The 15,784-nt window shown below is 54.8% G+C and overlaps 8 protein-coding genes across 8 annotated transcripts; 3 read left to right on the top strand and 5 right to left on the bottom strand.

Moving 5' to 3' along the window:
- Positions 1–825: 825 nt before the first annotated feature.
- Positions 826–2,895, bottom strand: GLRG_01338 (RNA polymerase I specific transcription initiation factor RRN3; the record flags this gene model as incomplete). The annotated part of the gene is made up of 1 exon (XM_008092023.1): positions 826–2,895. The coding sequence occupies one exon, from the start codon at positions 2,893–2,895 to the stop codon at positions 826–828; it is 2,070 nt and encodes a 689-aa protein (XP_008090214.1).
- Positions 2,896–3,967: 1,072 nt separating this feature from the next.
- Positions 3,968–5,081, bottom strand: GLRG_01337 (histone-like transcription factor and archaeal histone; the record flags this gene model as incomplete). The annotated part of the gene is made up of 4 exons (XM_008092022.1): positions 3,968–4,183; positions 4,266–4,393; positions 4,469–4,579; positions 4,925–5,081. 4 exons carry the CDS (start codon positions 5,079–5,081, stop codon positions 3,968–3,970), a joined length of 612 nt encoding a protein of 203 aa, XP_008090213.1.
- A 4,174-nt stretch (positions 5,082–9,255) lies between these two features.
- GLRG_01336 (prefoldin subunit) lies at positions 9,256–10,086 on the bottom strand (the record flags this gene model as incomplete). Its single annotated transcript, XM_008092021.1, has 4 exons — positions 9,256–9,288; positions 9,377–9,569; positions 9,847–9,937; positions 10,050–10,086. The coding sequence occupies 4 exons, from the start codon at positions 10,084–10,086 to the stop codon at positions 9,256–9,258; spliced, it is 354 nt and encodes a 117-aa protein (XP_008090212.1).
- Positions 10,087–10,481: 395 nt separating this feature from the next.
- On the top strand, positions 10,482–10,831 carry GLRG_01335 (uncharacterized protein; the record flags this gene model as incomplete). The annotated part of the gene is made up of 2 exons (XM_008092020.1): positions 10,482–10,515; positions 10,614–10,831. 2 exons carry the CDS (start codon positions 10,482–10,484, stop codon positions 10,829–10,831), a joined length of 252 nt encoding a protein of 83 aa, XP_008090211.1.
- Positions 10,832–11,210: 379 nt separating this feature from the next.
- Positions 11,211–11,702, bottom strand: GLRG_01334 (transmembrane protein 14C; the record flags this gene model as incomplete). Its single annotated transcript, XM_008092019.1, has 3 exons — positions 11,211–11,404; positions 11,508–11,631; positions 11,700–11,702. 3 exons carry the CDS (start codon positions 11,700–11,702, stop codon positions 11,211–11,213), a joined length of 321 nt encoding a protein of 106 aa, XP_008090210.1.
- Positions 11,703–12,273: 571 nt separating this feature from the next.
- GLRG_01333 (DAD family protein) lies at positions 12,274–13,037 on the top strand (the record flags this gene model as incomplete). Its single annotated transcript, XM_008092018.1, has 4 exons — positions 12,274–12,582; positions 12,730–12,787; positions 12,842–12,905; positions 12,971–13,037. The coding sequence occupies 4 exons, from the start codon at positions 12,274–12,276 to the stop codon at positions 13,035–13,037; spliced, it is 498 nt and encodes a 165-aa protein (XP_008090209.1).
- Positions 13,038–13,368: 331 nt separating this feature from the next.
- On the bottom strand, positions 13,369–14,511 carry GLRG_01332 (GRASP55/65 family protein; the record flags this gene model as incomplete). Its single annotated transcript, XM_008092017.1, has 2 exons — positions 13,369–14,253; positions 14,344–14,511. The coding sequence occupies 2 exons, from the start codon at positions 14,509–14,511 to the stop codon at positions 13,369–13,371; spliced, it is 1,053 nt and encodes a 350-aa protein (XP_008090208.1).
- A 438-nt stretch (positions 14,512–14,949) lies between these two features.
- Positions 14,950–15,774, top strand: GLRG_01331 (RNA cap guanine-N2 methyltransferase; the record flags this gene model as incomplete). The annotated part of the gene is made up of 2 exons (XM_008092016.1): positions 14,950–15,032; positions 15,099–15,774. The coding sequence occupies 2 exons, from the start codon at positions 14,950–14,952 to the stop codon at positions 15,772–15,774; spliced, it is 759 nt and encodes a 252-aa protein (XP_008090207.1).
- Between the last annotated feature and the right edge of the window lie 10 nt (positions 15,775–15,784).

Genomic DNA, 15,784 nt, shown 5'->3' with positions numbered 1-15,784 from the left:
TAATAAGTGGGACCTCGTGGACCACAAGGCGGGAGAGGCAATCAAGCGAGGGGAGGCACTACGCCCGGTTTTGCTGTCCTCTAGGATCTGTCGATTTTTTTTTCTCGGAAAATTCTGCCCAAGGCCCCTCGTTCGCCCCACGAGCGGATAAGCAGCTCAGGGAATGCCGGTCAGGCCTCATGGTTCCCAAAGGGCCTTTTTTGGGGGGCCGTTTGTTGGGTCTTGCAAACAGGGAAGAGAGGATAGAGAAGATGAGGGGGAGAGCGTGTGTGACGCTTATCCAGATCAAGGAAGTGTAGACACACTAAGCACTGCTCATTGGCTCGTGCTGACAGACAACAAGTTGGTAACGCCTTAGTAAGATTGTTATATCTGCAATTCAAGATATCCATCCATTCCGTCTCCATTCAGATATTTAAGAAAAGCTGCCACCGGCATAATTTTGACAAGTACGAAATCGAGGCTCGACTGAACGACGCTAACGCGCGTCGCGTCGGGGCATACATAACTGTTCGGAATGACCTTGTTTCTTTCATACTGAAATGCGAGATACGGTCGTCCTCGCTAAGACGACAGCTATTGCGTGACATCTTCTCAAAGCCTTGGGAAAGGGGTTAAACTAGGACGTTGCTTCTTCGACATGAGCGCCACTTTCATGTTTCGTCCTTCCAACATAGCTCTGAATTCTTTTCTTTGTCACGCCCAACGCCTCGCGGGAATCATATCCTCAATGCCAAATTGGCCCAGGTTTCGCTTTTTTTTTTTTGGTGACCGTCCAACGCCGTGATAATGCATTTTGACCCGTTCCTCCTCCATTGCCACTCTTCATTCGTCGTCCTCGTCCTCGCTGGCGGTGGCGGTGTCTTCCTCGACATCCGTCTCCGGGATGTTGTCCTCATCGTCCTCGTCGCTGTCGCTATCCGCCGTCATGTTAAGGCCCGGAACAGCCTGGTAGTGTACATAGTCGTCCTGAACCCACCGCTTACTCACAGGTAGCTGGTAGGGATCAAAGGGGAAGTAGGGATCGAGCTGGTATGCCTCCTCATCCTGGGCTCCAGAGCCTGTATCTCTAAGGGCACCGCCTGTACCATATGTGTCTGACACAAACTGCGACAGTCTAATTCGCTTGTTCTCTTCCACGCGAGGAAAGATGTACATTAGGCCAAGCTTGTGAGCCAGTGTCGCAAACTCCTCGACGATTGCGGGTGCGCAGATCTTGAGAGGGTTCATCTTGCAGTATACGCTGGCCGATAATTCTTCTCTCATCCCTTGCATCCACTCCAGCTCGTGGCCCAGGTATGACGCAGGGTCGTCGCGGTCCACGAATTCGGGCGTGGAAACAATCAGGTCGCGCCAGCGGAAGCAGAACATGTAGAGTGCGGCTTGAACCTGAGCATAGTAGATCTGGTGCCTTCTCAAATCCGGTCCTCTGGCGTCGGGGTCGTGCTTGACGCGGTAGATCTGCATCTGCTTGAGCAGAAGAGCAAAGACGGTCCGCACCAGGTCAGACGGAACATGAGCGCCTCGCGCCATGAACCCAGCCAGGTAGGTAGCCGCTGCTTGTCGAACAAAGCTTGGTCGGTTTTGCGAGCCAAAGATGTGCATCAAACTGCCGACGAAGGTATCTCGTAGCCGGGCTGACATCTGGCCGAAGTGGAAGAGCAGGAATTGGGTATGGCGGGACTTGTATGTCGGCAGCACAATCTTTCCAAAAGACTGCACAAGCAAAGCGTATCGCTCCCATGCCTGATCCGAGTCGGGGTTCTCGAATAGCGGGGTATAGTGATCGAATAACGTATCAAGAATGGCGTCCAGCTTTTCCACGTTGCCCTTAACAATGCGGATCTTCTCTTCCTGATCGTCGAAATCCGAATCATCGCTTTCCACCGACTCTTCGTCGCTGTCCTTGTCCACGGCGTCTTCATCGCCCTCCCACGAGCTGGTGCCCAAGGACTTTCCAAGCGCGTAGGCAACGGATGCCGTCAGATCATCATCAAGGTCGTCGAGGTCCGTTTGCATCTGCACGTCAATCTTGACCAGCCGCGACAGCAGAACATCGATAATGTCGAGATCCAGCTCCCCCGCGTATTCCTTCAGCCTCAAAAGGTTATTGACGTAGGCAACAAACATTCTCTTAGGGTCGTCGTCGAAGGGGAATTTGCTGTCGAGGAGGTTGCGGAGAACCGGGGTGGCGGCTGGGAACATTTGGAGGATGTATTGCAGGCCGGTGTGCAGCCGCTCACGCATCGTTACACGGCTGACAGGAGGGAAGTCGCTGACGCTCCATTCAGACTGCCTGGACTGGGAGAACTTCTCGACGATCATAGAGAGCACATGCGTCAGGTAGGATCCCTGTGCGCTAACCAGGGCGGCCAGAAATTGGATGTAAACTTTGAAGAAATCCTCGTCTCGGCCCAACCATGACACCTGCAGCACTTCCCTCACGAGGCCATTGCAGGCCTTGTTCTTCAAAAGCGGGACGCAGCTGGTCAGCGCCAGCACGTAGCCTTTCAGTTCATGGGGTTTGAGGGTGTCCTCCTCCTCTCCGGCGATGGGCGGCAGGTATCGCCGCTTGTCGTTGGTGAATTTCTCCTTGAGGACGTCGTAGTCTTCGTCCTCCCCCATTAGGTGCTCCTCCAGCGCTTTCCGGACTTCCGCGTTCACCTCATCCATCGAATCGCCGCCAAACTCGAAGACGCGGTTGTTCATTTCGTTGATGAGGACTTTTCGCCTCTTGGTCGGGCTAGAAGGGGGGTCGGCTGCATCAGAGTCAAGTTCATCGGCTTTCCTTCGGCCAAGGACTGTAGACGTTTGCCGCAGAATGCTCTTTACTGGCGTTGCTGTTCTCGGCGGCGGACCAGACCGATGTCTGGAAATGGGGGTGAAGGGTCGCATGGGGATGGTGGCGCCTGATGGTCAACACTCCCGGGTCTCTACTCTGCCAGCGGGGTTTGGAATTCAGATCGAGACTGGGCGTCTGGCTGTTCTCATGGACTGATAGATGTGTTGCGCGAGGATGTGCGAAACATATCCCGCATTTCTCGTTGCTTTGCGTCAGTCAGGACTCGAGTGGAAATCCTTGCCCTCGAGAAACTAATTGAGTTGGAGTTGTGGTGGCGTAGGCCGGCAGAATCGTTTCGTTGTGCGGCAGTTGGTTGCCTGGGAATGAGGCTGCAGATGCTTTTTTTCTGGGAGTGGGCGGCTTTCACCCGCCAGGCAAAATTTTGTGGAGGGGCTGCGCACGTGCCTCATGACCCCTGAAGAGGCCCTGAACCGTGCATCTATGCAATGGACTTTAAGTGGCGGCCAAGAACATGCTAGGCTAATAAGAGGCAATGTGATATTGCGACCATTGTCTTCTTCCTACGATTATCATTATATCGCTGATGCAGTGCCCCCTCGCTACCTGCTACTAAGTGATACGCAAGGTTGAATCATCGTTCTAATAACATGAGAAGAGCCACGAGAAAAGTTTGTTTAAGAATATATCGAAACGCTGCGCGACGGAAATAGATTAGAAGCTATCAAAAAGTGCTATAGCTACCTGTGCTCTGGATATACGGACTGGGTCCTATCCAAAAAGCTTCGATGCTTGTTAACTGCTCTTTTCCAATGCCTTATGGCCGTTCGTGGGCCCGGCATGGCTGACTGAATTGCAACGCCATAGAGGGGGAATCTATCGAATAGACAATGGGTCGGAAGAAAAGAAAACTTGAACAACCCTTCCAGCCCACACTTTTGGGTAACCCTTTCTGCTCCCCTTCTCACCGCACTTGCTTCCTGAGGCTCTCATGTACAACCCGTATGCCTCGTCAAATCCAAAGAGCGGGTCCTCGTACTTATACAAACTTCAGTTCGCGGCCAGGCGTAGTCTGTCGTTGAACCGTCAAGCCGCGGCCACTAAATATATGTCGAGTAGAAACTTTGTCCTTGCGTACCCGCACTATCCAAACAGCGATCGAGCTGTTCACTGGTAGCCGTCGCCGCCACCAGTGCCATTGTGACTGGTTTGTGCGCCGTACATATAGCCCTGGGCGTCGGCGCTTCCATCTGCCTGCTGACCTCCAAGCACATTGTTCTGAGGCTCGGCCTGGAAGCTTCCAGCTCCGGTTGGAGGGTTGGCGCCGTAGCCGCTACTGCTAGGGCGGTGCGCTCCCTCTCCTCTGTTTGACTGCGATTGCTGCTGCGTCTGTTAGTTTGGCCCACCCGCTGTATTACGAGGACAGTATAGCTCCATGTCCCTGTCAACCTTAGGTTATACGCACTTCTCGGTACTTGGAGAGGTAGATCTTGAGAGCTTCTGCGTAGTTCTCGAATCCCAGTGAAGTCATGGCAAATAGGATGTCTTCTCCGTTCACCGTCTTTCGCTTCTCCTGGTGGCACTTCTCCGAAGCTGTGATAGGTTAGGTTTATGATCTGGAAAATCGCCACTCGGCCCGTAGAGCTGGCTTCGGAAGATATAGCGTACCTTCGCTTGTGATGAATGAGATAAACTCGCTGACGCATTCTTGCATGCATTCCTTCGCTTCTTTGGCAATCTTGGCGTTCTCCGGCAGAGCATTCTTCATGATGCGGGCCACTGGAGCAAAGTTACGTATATTAGCGTCGAGTTCATCATACTTCTCCCCACCAGAAGCACCGTCTGCTTCCGACGATTGCGGCAACAGATCTTGAGACATTGACAACTTGATCGAGCGCCGTTGCCGCTTGCTCCTCTGGAAACTGCGACTGACTAGGCCCAACAGCAGCGGACAGCAGAAAGAAGCGGATGGCAAGCGGAGATGTGAACAAGCGAGCAAACCAGCAAACATACCAGTCCAGTCCACGGGTCGCCGCCATAAGAATGGCCAGAGCACACAGAGCAACAGTCCAAATCATCATCGTCGTCGTCTCGTCGTTGCGAAGGAAGGGGAATACGGCTTACCATTGGCTATGGGCAACCAGCGGTCCTGCTCCTTAACTTCGAACTCATAGGTGAGCCCGCCGGACTGTGGGTCTTGAGGCTCGTTCATTTGTTCCTCTTCCGGTGATTGTACACCTTGGTCGACATCCTTGGGAGGAGATTGGGGGGAGTCCGACATATTTGGCTACCTGCAGCGGCTGCTGGCGTTCTTGTAATTTGCTTGGGCTCTTGCAGCTCGCACACACGGCGGGTTTGGAATGATGTGTCCCTGACACGTTGCAGGTCCGTAGGGCTTGCAAGTATCGCGGCTTAGCTGCAGGAGTGTGCGTCAATCCTGCCGTGGGCTGCTCGGGTTGTCCTGAGATGGATTATTTTTACTCGCGATCCCCTGGCAGGCCCTGTCTTGACTTCAGGCTATGACGGATCCTCCTGGGGTGGCCTGTACGATGCCCTTGCCCGAGTAGAGTTGAGACAGAGACTGGGAAAAAAGCGGAAAGAGGGTGGCTACGTTTGCGGGTCCCACACGAATGGCCAACCTATAGCCCGAGGAGAGGGTAGCGTCGAGCTGGCCAAGGTGCTTCTTGATCGCCCCGTTGCAGCTGTGGGTATGCGCGCTCCTTCGGGTTGGTGCTCGATGCTCGGCGCGGGTTGACCTGTAGGGTGGAAGATAGACCAAGCTGACAAGTCGAGATGGGGGTGGTGGGCGAGGAAGTGTCAGGTCTAATCAAGTAGCTCCGAGGCGGATGGAGGTACTTGTCGGCGGAGCTGCGGAGTGCTGCGTCGAAGCGGTGCGCGGGCACAGTACGGATGGGCGAGCCTTCGTAACTTTGGCTGAGCTTTGGGCTGGCCGAGAGGTCGACCCGTGGTTACACACCGGTCGGACGGGAAAGCCGTGATAGGGGAATCAAGGCGTAACAGCTGCAAAGGTACGTCAGAGAAAGCTTCACTTGGCCTGAACGGGACACAGAGGAAGAAAGATAGAGACGGGGGACTGGGGTCGGGGGCGTGGGCGAGGAGGGCGAGAGCAGTGAAGGCACACTCAACACACACACGCGCGCGCGCGCGATTGTGTATGGACGGAATTGGGGGGAAACACGAAGAGGGGCCAAAGCAAGTGCCGTTGACAAGGGCCTGTCCGATTTGACTTACCAGTTTATGGGTGTCTGAGTTGTTCGATCGAGGTCGCAATAGAGCCTAACAATGCGCCTTGTTTGGAGGATGCACCTGTACTTGTTGATGGCTGCAAGAAACGTGGGGTTGGTGCAGAAGGGAGAAACGGAGGGAAAGTGGGCAAAGAAGGTGCGGTCAACAAGAAGCTGGCGCATTAAACACAATAACAAGGCCAAAGTCGCTCAAAGTCGCGCTTTGCGCCTGCCATTTTATCCATAACGGGGTCGGTACCTCTTCCGCAGGCGTTTCACCGCGCAGAGCCAATGTACCTGTCAGCTTCCAGTATCTAGGGCGGTACCTCCAACCCCCTTCATCATCCGGTCCTCCTCCCTCCCTAACATTTAAGACACGCGGCTGAAGAGATGCGCTCGTAACTGGGACTGCCTTTTCGTAGGTATTCTACTATATTTTCGCACCCTCGGATGCCCACCGGCCATTAGTTCGGGCGTCTGACGGTATTTCCTTATTCCCTGCAAATCCTTGCACCAAGGAACGAAGCCTGCCAAACACACAAACTAGAAACAGCTCATCTTTTTTTCTTCCCGCATCCTTACTTCTCTTCCTCCGACCTCCCGCTCAACAGAGTTTGGGGTGCCATTGCATGCACTTCATGCTGTACTGTATCAACACGGGACAGTGCCCATGCTTCCCGTGTATGAGCGGTGTGAGCTGCACGAAGCCACTAACTAAGTTCGGAGGAGGGTAGCAAGCACGGCTGCCTTGCTCTTCACCGGCGCATGGCGGACGCTAAGCAGCGCACGCAAGTGGCACAAGCGACAAATCGAGACGGTGACCCGAGTTTCGATCCTGCACAGATATGCTGATGAGAAGATGGAAGAGGGACGGCTGTCGCCCAACACCTCCATCACGCCCAACGGGCGTTGTTGACGAAGCGATGCGGCCGGACAAATACAGATTGCTTCTTCGTCGTCGTTCTCGGCCGTGCGAGTTTTGGTAATTGGGGTAGCTTGGACGTGACGGCAAGGCCAGGTGGGAGGGCGACCCAGCCGGTTGATTTGACAATGGCACCGTCTCGAGTACCATAGACAAGCCGTCGAACCTGTCACCTGTCTTTCTCGGCATCGCCCCTAACCTAACCCGCTTCGTCAGGCACAAGAAGGCTGGCTGACGGCAGCCTAAGCAAGTGCCCCGACTGGTGACTCGTTTGGGCCGAAACATGCGCCGGGTCGGCTTGTAAAGCGCTACTTGCCTCTTCAGGCACATTCGCCATCGATGTGAGCTCTTGAATGGACTGTCCGAGGAGCTTTGGGCACAAGGCTGCGTAACACACAACAAGGCCAACCCGACTTTCCTAGACCAATGGCACAAAAGTCAAGAAATATCTTATTTTCTTGATTGGCACAAAACACCCCGGGGCGCGTCACTTACCCTTCATCTGGTCGTTTCTTCTCAGCTAAAACCACGCGGAGAAATTCTGCCAATATGTCGAGCGGAACACCAGTCACCAATCGGCAGCCCATCGCCTTGTGTTTGACCCTGCATGCAGGACTGTGACAGACACCCGTCGGCCCAGTTAGTCACTTCCATTGTCGTTGGGCTCCTTCCTCCCAGTCGGGAGCCAATAACCCTCTAACTGGGTTGGGCTCGGATTGGACGGCGCCTGCTGCATCAAGAAGCACCACTTTATCCCATGTGGCGCCGACCTTTTCCTCCCATATTGACAACCCTGGTCTGGACGAGGCGGTTCCTACCCCTCCTTCCTAATCCTCGTCGTGAGGGGCGCGCTGCTCGCGATTCCGACGCCGTTACGGATGAGTTTGTGCCAAATGCGTAAGGGTTGCATGCGCTGGCTACGCTTCTCTTGTCTTGGGGAGCCACTGACAACTCAGAGCCACATCTTTTCCTCGACCCTAGTCGACGACAACCTCGCCGAATGTACTGGTCTGGTCTTGCCGCTGGCCATCAGACAATGACTGCCCGGCATCATCGTCATAAGCACTGACTTTTGGAGACCTCGCTACCAAGACAGGTTCTCGGCATCACAAGGACTACTGGGCGCATGCGGCATATCATCCACCACTCCACTCGCTCGCTTACTTGCGACTCGGGCCATAATAGGCAGCCCATGATGCCACCCACCCGCATACTACACTATGATTTCGTACTTATTCGTACATGATGCATGCGACTAAAGAGGAGCTTTGGAACAGCGAGGCGGGTGCAGACTGTGGGATGCCTCCCACATCTGGCCTGTAGGTAACAACATTCAAGTCGTGGAGAGCATCACGCAGATTGGGCACCAGCTGCGATGCTGAAGCATGCATGATATCACGGCTGTGCTACTGCTCAGGACAGCATCAGTCGATCTTCCCATGTGTCTTGTTTCGGGCATTTCTTGACCACGAATCGGATGCCACTGCTCTCCTCACGAACAGACAAGCTCGATCGACCCCCGCAGATACGTATGAGACGTGTTGACGGCCGGACGACCCGGGCCGCCTCCGCCCCGCATGCTCTCTCTCTCTCCCCCTCCCGAATGGAAGGCGAAATTGACCGGTGTATACCCGTCTGACGACCCTGGGAACCGTTTGGCAGAGGGAGGCTTGCTTGGCCGTTGCCAGAGGCCGCAGTGCTCGCACCTTTCGTCACTGGGTCGCATAACAGGCAGCCAGTAAGCACGCCTCGTCAACCGGAGCTATCTCAGCCAGCCATCTGAACCGCCAAACCTGCCATCGCTTTCCGTGTGGAGTGCCGGTCTCACGACTCGCACCATGAATATTGTTGGGCACTGAGGCGCCGTTGCCGCTGGCTTCCATTGCTTTCTGTTCCATTACCGTTCTGCGAACGGCGTGGAACAACGCATTACTTTTACTAACACTACACTATCAGCATGGCCTTTGTCGCTGGGCGCATTGCTGAGCTGTCTTTATGTTTTTACTACCTCGCCCATGGGTATACGTGACGCCGCCTTGTTTTCAAACGCTGAAGTCACCGTGGCGTCCTCAGAAGTCTCGTGTGCCAACCTATCCATATCGCGTTGGGGCGCCGTAAACGCGGGGGGGTAGAACACAGCGGGTAGCATGCTTTTCGCGACCCGATACCCCCGCCGACTCGGGCTCGAGCGAAGGGTAAATCTGAGAATGTCATCGCAGCCGTAGGGGCAAGCGCAGAGCCACGTTCGCTCCACAAATCCACATCCAAGAACAGGTCTTCCGAACCCCTCAATTCTGGACAACCTGGACGTTGTTCTTCTTCTGTGATCCGAATCCGTCAGCAAACTTGACCCCTCAATGACGTATATGCTGATGCCGAAATAGGGGCGAGGGGCTCCATATAACGAACCTTCCAATTTTCCAACTCGTCCTGCCTGGCCTTGTACTGCTTGACAAGGTCCTCAAGAACCTTCTTCAGACCTTCAGAGTTTGTCGTAAGGGCGGGCATGACGTCCTTGACCGTCTGCTCCATCAAGACCCCGTTAATCAGGCGGAAGCATTTTCGGTCCCCGGACAGCGGCTGCAACGTCTCTAGTACAAGCCTGTTCGGGTGATGGTAACTAGTCAGTGAGATACAACAATGGACGGTGGGGTCGATTAGGTTTTTAGTGTCGAAGTGAGTGAAGAGCGGTGTGACGAGCGAACTGGCACAGGGACGAGTCTGGCGGCGGAGAGAGAACATAATCCTAACGTGCTCCCCCCTCCCCTCAATGAGCGCAGAGTCCGCAGTTCCCAAGAGACGGATGGGCCCTTCTCAATCGCAACTGTGCCGACGATAGGGGGAACGTTGATAAAGTTACACAGAGATAGGGGACGCACTTGTGTTCTTCAGCTTCCTGCTCAACGTCGCCGATTTTCTGCGCAATCTGCTGCAGAGTGTTCTTGTAGATGCCATACTGGGTTTGCAGATCTAAAGAAGATTTAGTACGAGTTATGCTTGAGAGATATGGCGGGGTTGATGTTGATCTCATGTGATGTCAAACTCTGTGCCTCCACGTTCGGCTTGCTGGGTGAGGACTGACCTTGCTGCTTCCGCTGGTTAGCTACCTGCGCCGACATTGTGGGTGCAGATCTCGTGTCGATGTCGAGTCGTGAATGCCGTTGGTGGGACTTGATGAAGTCTTGAGAAGGTCAAGACGGCCCGGCTGAGTGAAGGACAATAAGTACAAGGCTCCAGTGTGATAGCCCTCTGAGCAGTGGCCAACAGCAGAGGGAAGTTCTAGAAGGTGGCTTGCCAGCAGGTGGCCCGAGCTTTTGCCGCGTCAAACGCACAGCAAAAGTCCGGCATGTCGCGGCGTCCTTCCTCCCCACCGAGTGGTCTTATCCAATTATCCAATCCCTCGCTGCGCATTTGACCCTTTGAACCCTGGCATCTTTCTGCGCTTCTGCCCAACGACGAAATAAATCTTTCCCCGGCCCGCGATTCCACAGACCCTTTAGAGGTCCTCCTCAAGATGCATCCCCATCTGCATACCAAAGACAACTTCGGTCAGTTACCCATCAACTCAATCGGCATCCGCGCATCGATCGCCACCACCCCTGTTCGACCCGCAAACATGAGCACTAACAAGTCCGTCTTCAAACAGAGTGCGAAGACATTATGGTTGCCCTTGAAGAGTGCCACGCAAAGGGCTTCTTGTTCAAATCTCTGGGTGGGTGCAACGACGCAAAGAACAAAGTCAGCGAGTGCCTCCGCGGTGCGCGTGCAAGCCGTACTGCGGCGAACCGGGCCGCAGCAAAGGCGAAGCGCGAGGAACGCGAGAACCGGATAAAAGAGCTCAACAAGTCGCTCGGTCTCGACTAGGCTGACAGACGTCTCAAAATTTCTTCGGATCATAACGAAAGCTCCATCTACGAGACGACTGGTGACATACAACGGGAAAGAGAGATTGATTTGGCATTGTACTATATTACGAACACTCCCGACTTTTATCGAATTTGGGTGACGGCACGGGGCGGGCAGAATACCAAAAACGTACAAGTACAACATGTTGGAGGCGTTCTAACAATGGATTGAGGATGTACCATAACACAATGGACTCGAAACGACATCCAATTTAAATGGGAAAGGTGGAAAAACCCAATATTTCAGCTTTGTTCATTTCCCTGACACTAGGTTGATGTTACAATTACATCGCTTCGACGAATCGTACAGCCGCTCTTGTTTATCCCTTTATACCTCTTTACAAGGTGCGACGGAACTCGTTACCAAAGCTATACAGGCCAAAGAGGGACAAGACGCTGAGCAAGATCGGCACGGGCTTGCGGAGACGGATAGCGCGGGGAACGGCGGAGCCACCGAGGACGGCAGATGCGAGGAGGCTGAGCTCGACACCGTAGGGCTCGCCGTTCTGGATGCGGTAGCCACCGAGGCCGTCTGCACGGAGTTGGTTGTGGTCAGTTAGGATGTCGACAATTGGGGCGGGAAAGGGCAAGAGAAAAAAAGACGGGAGGGAAACTGAGGGGCAATTTCTACATACAGAGAAGACCAACGCTGACTCCGGCGACGATAGACGGGACAGAGCGAGTCCGGGCGTAGCCAATGATGCCGCCGGTGGCAGTCAACGCGCCCAGGGCGAAGGAGGTGACGGAGAGGTCCGAAGACTGCGCATAGGTGTCATCGTCAGCTTCGTCTTCCACTTTCAATACCAAAACGAGTTACGCTACCATACCATATTGAGATATATTGTAGAAAAGGTTGATCCGGAAAGAAATGCGGTCTTTCAGAGCTGGAATAGATGACGATTGGGTAGTAGAATCGTAACGAAAGACTGCGATAGAAGTAGACCTAGGTCGGTAGGTTCAATAGGTTCGGTGCCTCGGCAAGTCCGAGCTTCGGCACGTCCACCACATCCCACCCATAAACGAAACGACAGCTGAATGATCTCATTCATTTCCGCATCTGACTAATCACGAATGCTGCGCACGCAGGGTCCCAGTAATAAGCCAAGGAAAGGAAACCATGCTACCCCGGATTTGTGGCTTGCGAGTGGCACCTTTGAAGCGTGGCACCAGCCACATCACCTGACGGGCTGTGGCTTCAAGCTTTCGTGTCCTCCAAAGCTTCCAGCTCTAAGCACTGCGCAGCAGCAGCATCGGCTGCGCATCCTAGCGAACATCTCGAGCATCTCCCCTCAACTGTTATTCCACCAGTACCTTCCAATTCTTCAAGCTTTGCTGACTCTCTGAAACACACCTCCCTTGTTCGCAATTGACTGACGAACCGGACCAAAAAATAACACCAAAATGGCGCCCAAACGCAGCGTCTCTTCCCAAAGAGCAGCCGCCGCTGCCTCTGAACCCGCCCAACTCCCCTCCTCGCCCGCAGGACCGACTGCCGCCGCAGCGATCCCGGGCACCATGACCTCACAGCCCAAGGCCAGTCCCAAGGGCGCATCCTCCGGTGCCCAGAACTGGGACCAGGTTCTCACCAACATCTACAACCACTACGTCAAGAACACGCCGCAGCGCACAAAGCTGATTGACGCCTTCATGGCCTTCCTGGTTGTTGTCGGTGGGCTGCAGTTCTTGTACTGCGTTATTGCTGGCAACTTTGTACGTTCCTTTTTCTTTTCCTTTGCATTGTTCTATATGGTGTGTCGTCTTGTTCTTGGAAATGAGACTATGGAATGAGTTTGACTGGCGGCACTGAGGAGGGGAGACTTTGCGCAAGAACAAATCGCTAACAACGATGTGAAACAGCCTTTCAACGCCTTTCTCTCTGGTTTCTCTGCTACTGTTGGGCAATTCGTTCTCACTGGTGAGCCAATTGCGACAGCTATTCAATTTCCACTGGCTAACAGTAGCTTCCCAGCTTCCTTGCGCATCCAAACCACCGAGGCCAACAAGTCCGATTTCCCCTCTGTATCACCTGAGAGGTACTTCGATCCCCCAATCCCTCAACCATTCACGTGAAACTGTGGCTAACATCTACCTATCGCAGAGCGTTCGCCGATTACGTCGCATGCAGCTTGATCCTCCACTTCTTCTGCGTCAACTTCATAAACTAAGTCTTTGCTCAGTGGTTCCAGGCACGACATTAAATGAGTAAAAAAGGGATGGCTTTCTCTAGTTAAGGCCTGAGTACGATGCAGAGGATTAGACATGTTCGGTACACTATCGAAGTCATGCACGAACCCCATGGGCAGCAGCAGCATCAGCATGCGGGACGAATCAAGCCAATGTACATTATACAAGCAGGCGTTGTATCAGCACGGTAGATGTCTCAAGAAGGAGAAGAAGAAAAAAGTGCAATTCTGGGAATCATCATGATGCCAATGAACTCCAAAGGTTCCCATTCTATAATCCATGCATGTCTCTCTTTCCGATGCTGTGCCCACATCAATCGGCCCCTTCGACAGCGGCCTGCTTCTCATCCTTGGGCGGCCCCACGGAGCCCACCCTCGGCGGCGGCGCGACCGGCGTCCCCCTCCCGCTCGGCGCGTTGTCCGCCTCCCTGCTCTTCTTCTCCTCCTCTTTGAAATAGTCGTCCATGAAGTTGTTCCCGCCGTGATGCCTCTCCTTCTTCTTTCTCGTCGTCGCCGTGCCCCCGATCGACGGCGGCGGCGGCGCCCCGCTCGCATCGACTATCTGCGCGGGCACCAAGAAATCACCCCCCGAGGGCAGTGCGCCTGCAGCCGGTACAAAGAGATCCTGCGGCGCCTCACCTCCTGCGGCAGTGGCGGCCCCGTACGACGAGGCGGCCGGGTCCTTCTCCCCGTCGAACATCATCTCCCCCGGCGCATGGACGGGCTCGTTCAGCGGCGGCGGCAACCTGTGCAGCGCGCCATACCCCAAGACGCACCCGAGGGCACCCTCGCCGCCCCAGTCGCGGCTCGGCTGAATCGTCACCTCGCGAGTAACGTCGTACTCGTTGTTGTACACATACAGCCGCAGGGGGCGGCCGATGTGGTCCTCTACGAGCTCGCTTAGCCCTCCCTCGCCGTGCAGCGCGCCCTCGGGGCTGCCGAGGATGTAGTCGCCGTAGGGCAGGAGGCCGGCGGCGTCTGCGGGCGAGTTGGCGGCGACGTCGAGGACGTGCCAAATATTGGCGGCGACGGCGAGAGGCGTCCACTGCAGGGAGAGGCCGAGGGAGGCGGTGTCGGCGGGGACCAAGGCGTGCAGCTCGCGCGTGCGCTGGCCTTTAGCGGACCAGAGACCGAGGGAGAGTGTACCGCCGGCGCAGTTGCGGACTTCTTGGGCAAAGAGTCGGGGGTCGGGGTTGTCCTGCGTAGGGGGGGCGCATGTTAGTTGTGGACATTGGGGCGAGGGAAGGGAACACGGGCACATATGAGGGGGAGTAGGTGGTTCACATACGATGGGACGGCCATTGATACCAATAATGAAGTCAAACCACGGCTCAATGTAGAGCTCGAGGTTAGTGTTACGCAGTACCTGAAAGCCAAAGGACCCCTGGTTGTTGCTCTGATGGGTCGGTTGCTGCCCGTCCAGGCGGGACATGAAGCGGTTCAGCGCATTGAACATGGTGACCAGCTCAGCATTGGAGCCGAGCCCTTGTCTTGCCGAGTTGGTTGATTTTTTTTTAAAATAAAAAAAAAAAGGGGTACCAGTCGATATTGAGAATGGTTCGAGGGTTTCGTGGTGGTGAACTTTGTCTACGAAGTTGTGTTTCTAGATGTTCGTTACCCTTTGGAGCAAGCTGTCATCCAAGGTACCCAGTCAGCCTTGCATGTGGGTCCAAGCTTCCTCCCGCACTAGTGGGGGTGCCAAGTGGGGCTTCGATTCTAGCTCCATCATTTCTCTCTCAGCCTCGTTCATGCTCATTTCATCACTATGGTCCAAAATGTGACTTTGTCTTAGTATTACTGGGAAAGAAAAAAACGACTGAGATCTCCATAGATAACGACGTTGGAAAAGGGTGATTTGTATAAGTCCCGCGCTTCATGCATCGCCACCCCCAAAATGAAGGCTGCTATCAGACTCCCCCTAACGGATGAGTGCCGCCACTACAAGTCCAAAGCCGAAGTGCCTTGGGATCTCCAGAAGTAAGCCTACCGTCCCTCTTGGAACTGTGATTTTCACACGACAATTGACTAAAATCCCCTCACCAGATACTTCTCCCAGCGCTACTCCCTCTTCTCCTGGTACGATGAGGGCGTCCGACTCACCGACAGCGCTTGGTTCGGCGTGACGCCGGAACCCCTCGCCAACAAGATCGCCAACGAGATGTACTACATTGACGCCTCCAGGCGCGTCCTCATCGACATCTTCGGCGGCGCTGGTGGCAACACTATCGCCTTCGCCCTCTCGGCCCGCTGGGATCGCATTATCTCCATCGAGCGGGACGCCGCGACCCTGGCGTGCGCCCAGCACAACGCCGAGCTGTACGAGGTTGGCGAGTACATCACCTGGATCCACGGCGACTGCTTCGAGTACCTGGAGAAGCTCCAGAACTCGCCGGAGGCGTTATCGGAGGAGCTACGCGTCGACATGGCTGAGGCCGTCGTCTTTGCATCCCCTCCGTGGGGCGGGCCTGGGTATCGCACCGCCGAGGTGTTTGACCTTAGTCAGATGGAGCCGTACAACCTGCATCAGCTGCACGACGCATGTAAGCCCATGGACCATGCCCTGTATCTCCCGAGGACGAGCGACCTGAGGCAGATTGCGAAATTGGCCCCCGGAGGGGAGAAGCTTGAGGTGGTGCAGTACTGTATGGAAGGGGCGAGCAAGGCCATGGTGGCGTTTATACCGGGGACGCTGAGTCCGCCAAAATCAGCATCTCAATGAAGTTCATTCA

Source organism: Colletotrichum graminicola (genome assembly GCF_000149035.1).
Source record: "Colletotrichum graminicola M1.001 genomic scaffold supercont1.4, whole genome shotgun sequence".
Lineage (NCBI taxonomy): Eukaryota > Fungi > Ascomycota > Sordariomycetes > Glomerellales > Glomerellaceae > Colletotrichum > Colletotrichum graminicola.
This window is presented reverse-complemented; position numbering and strand designations above follow the sequence as displayed.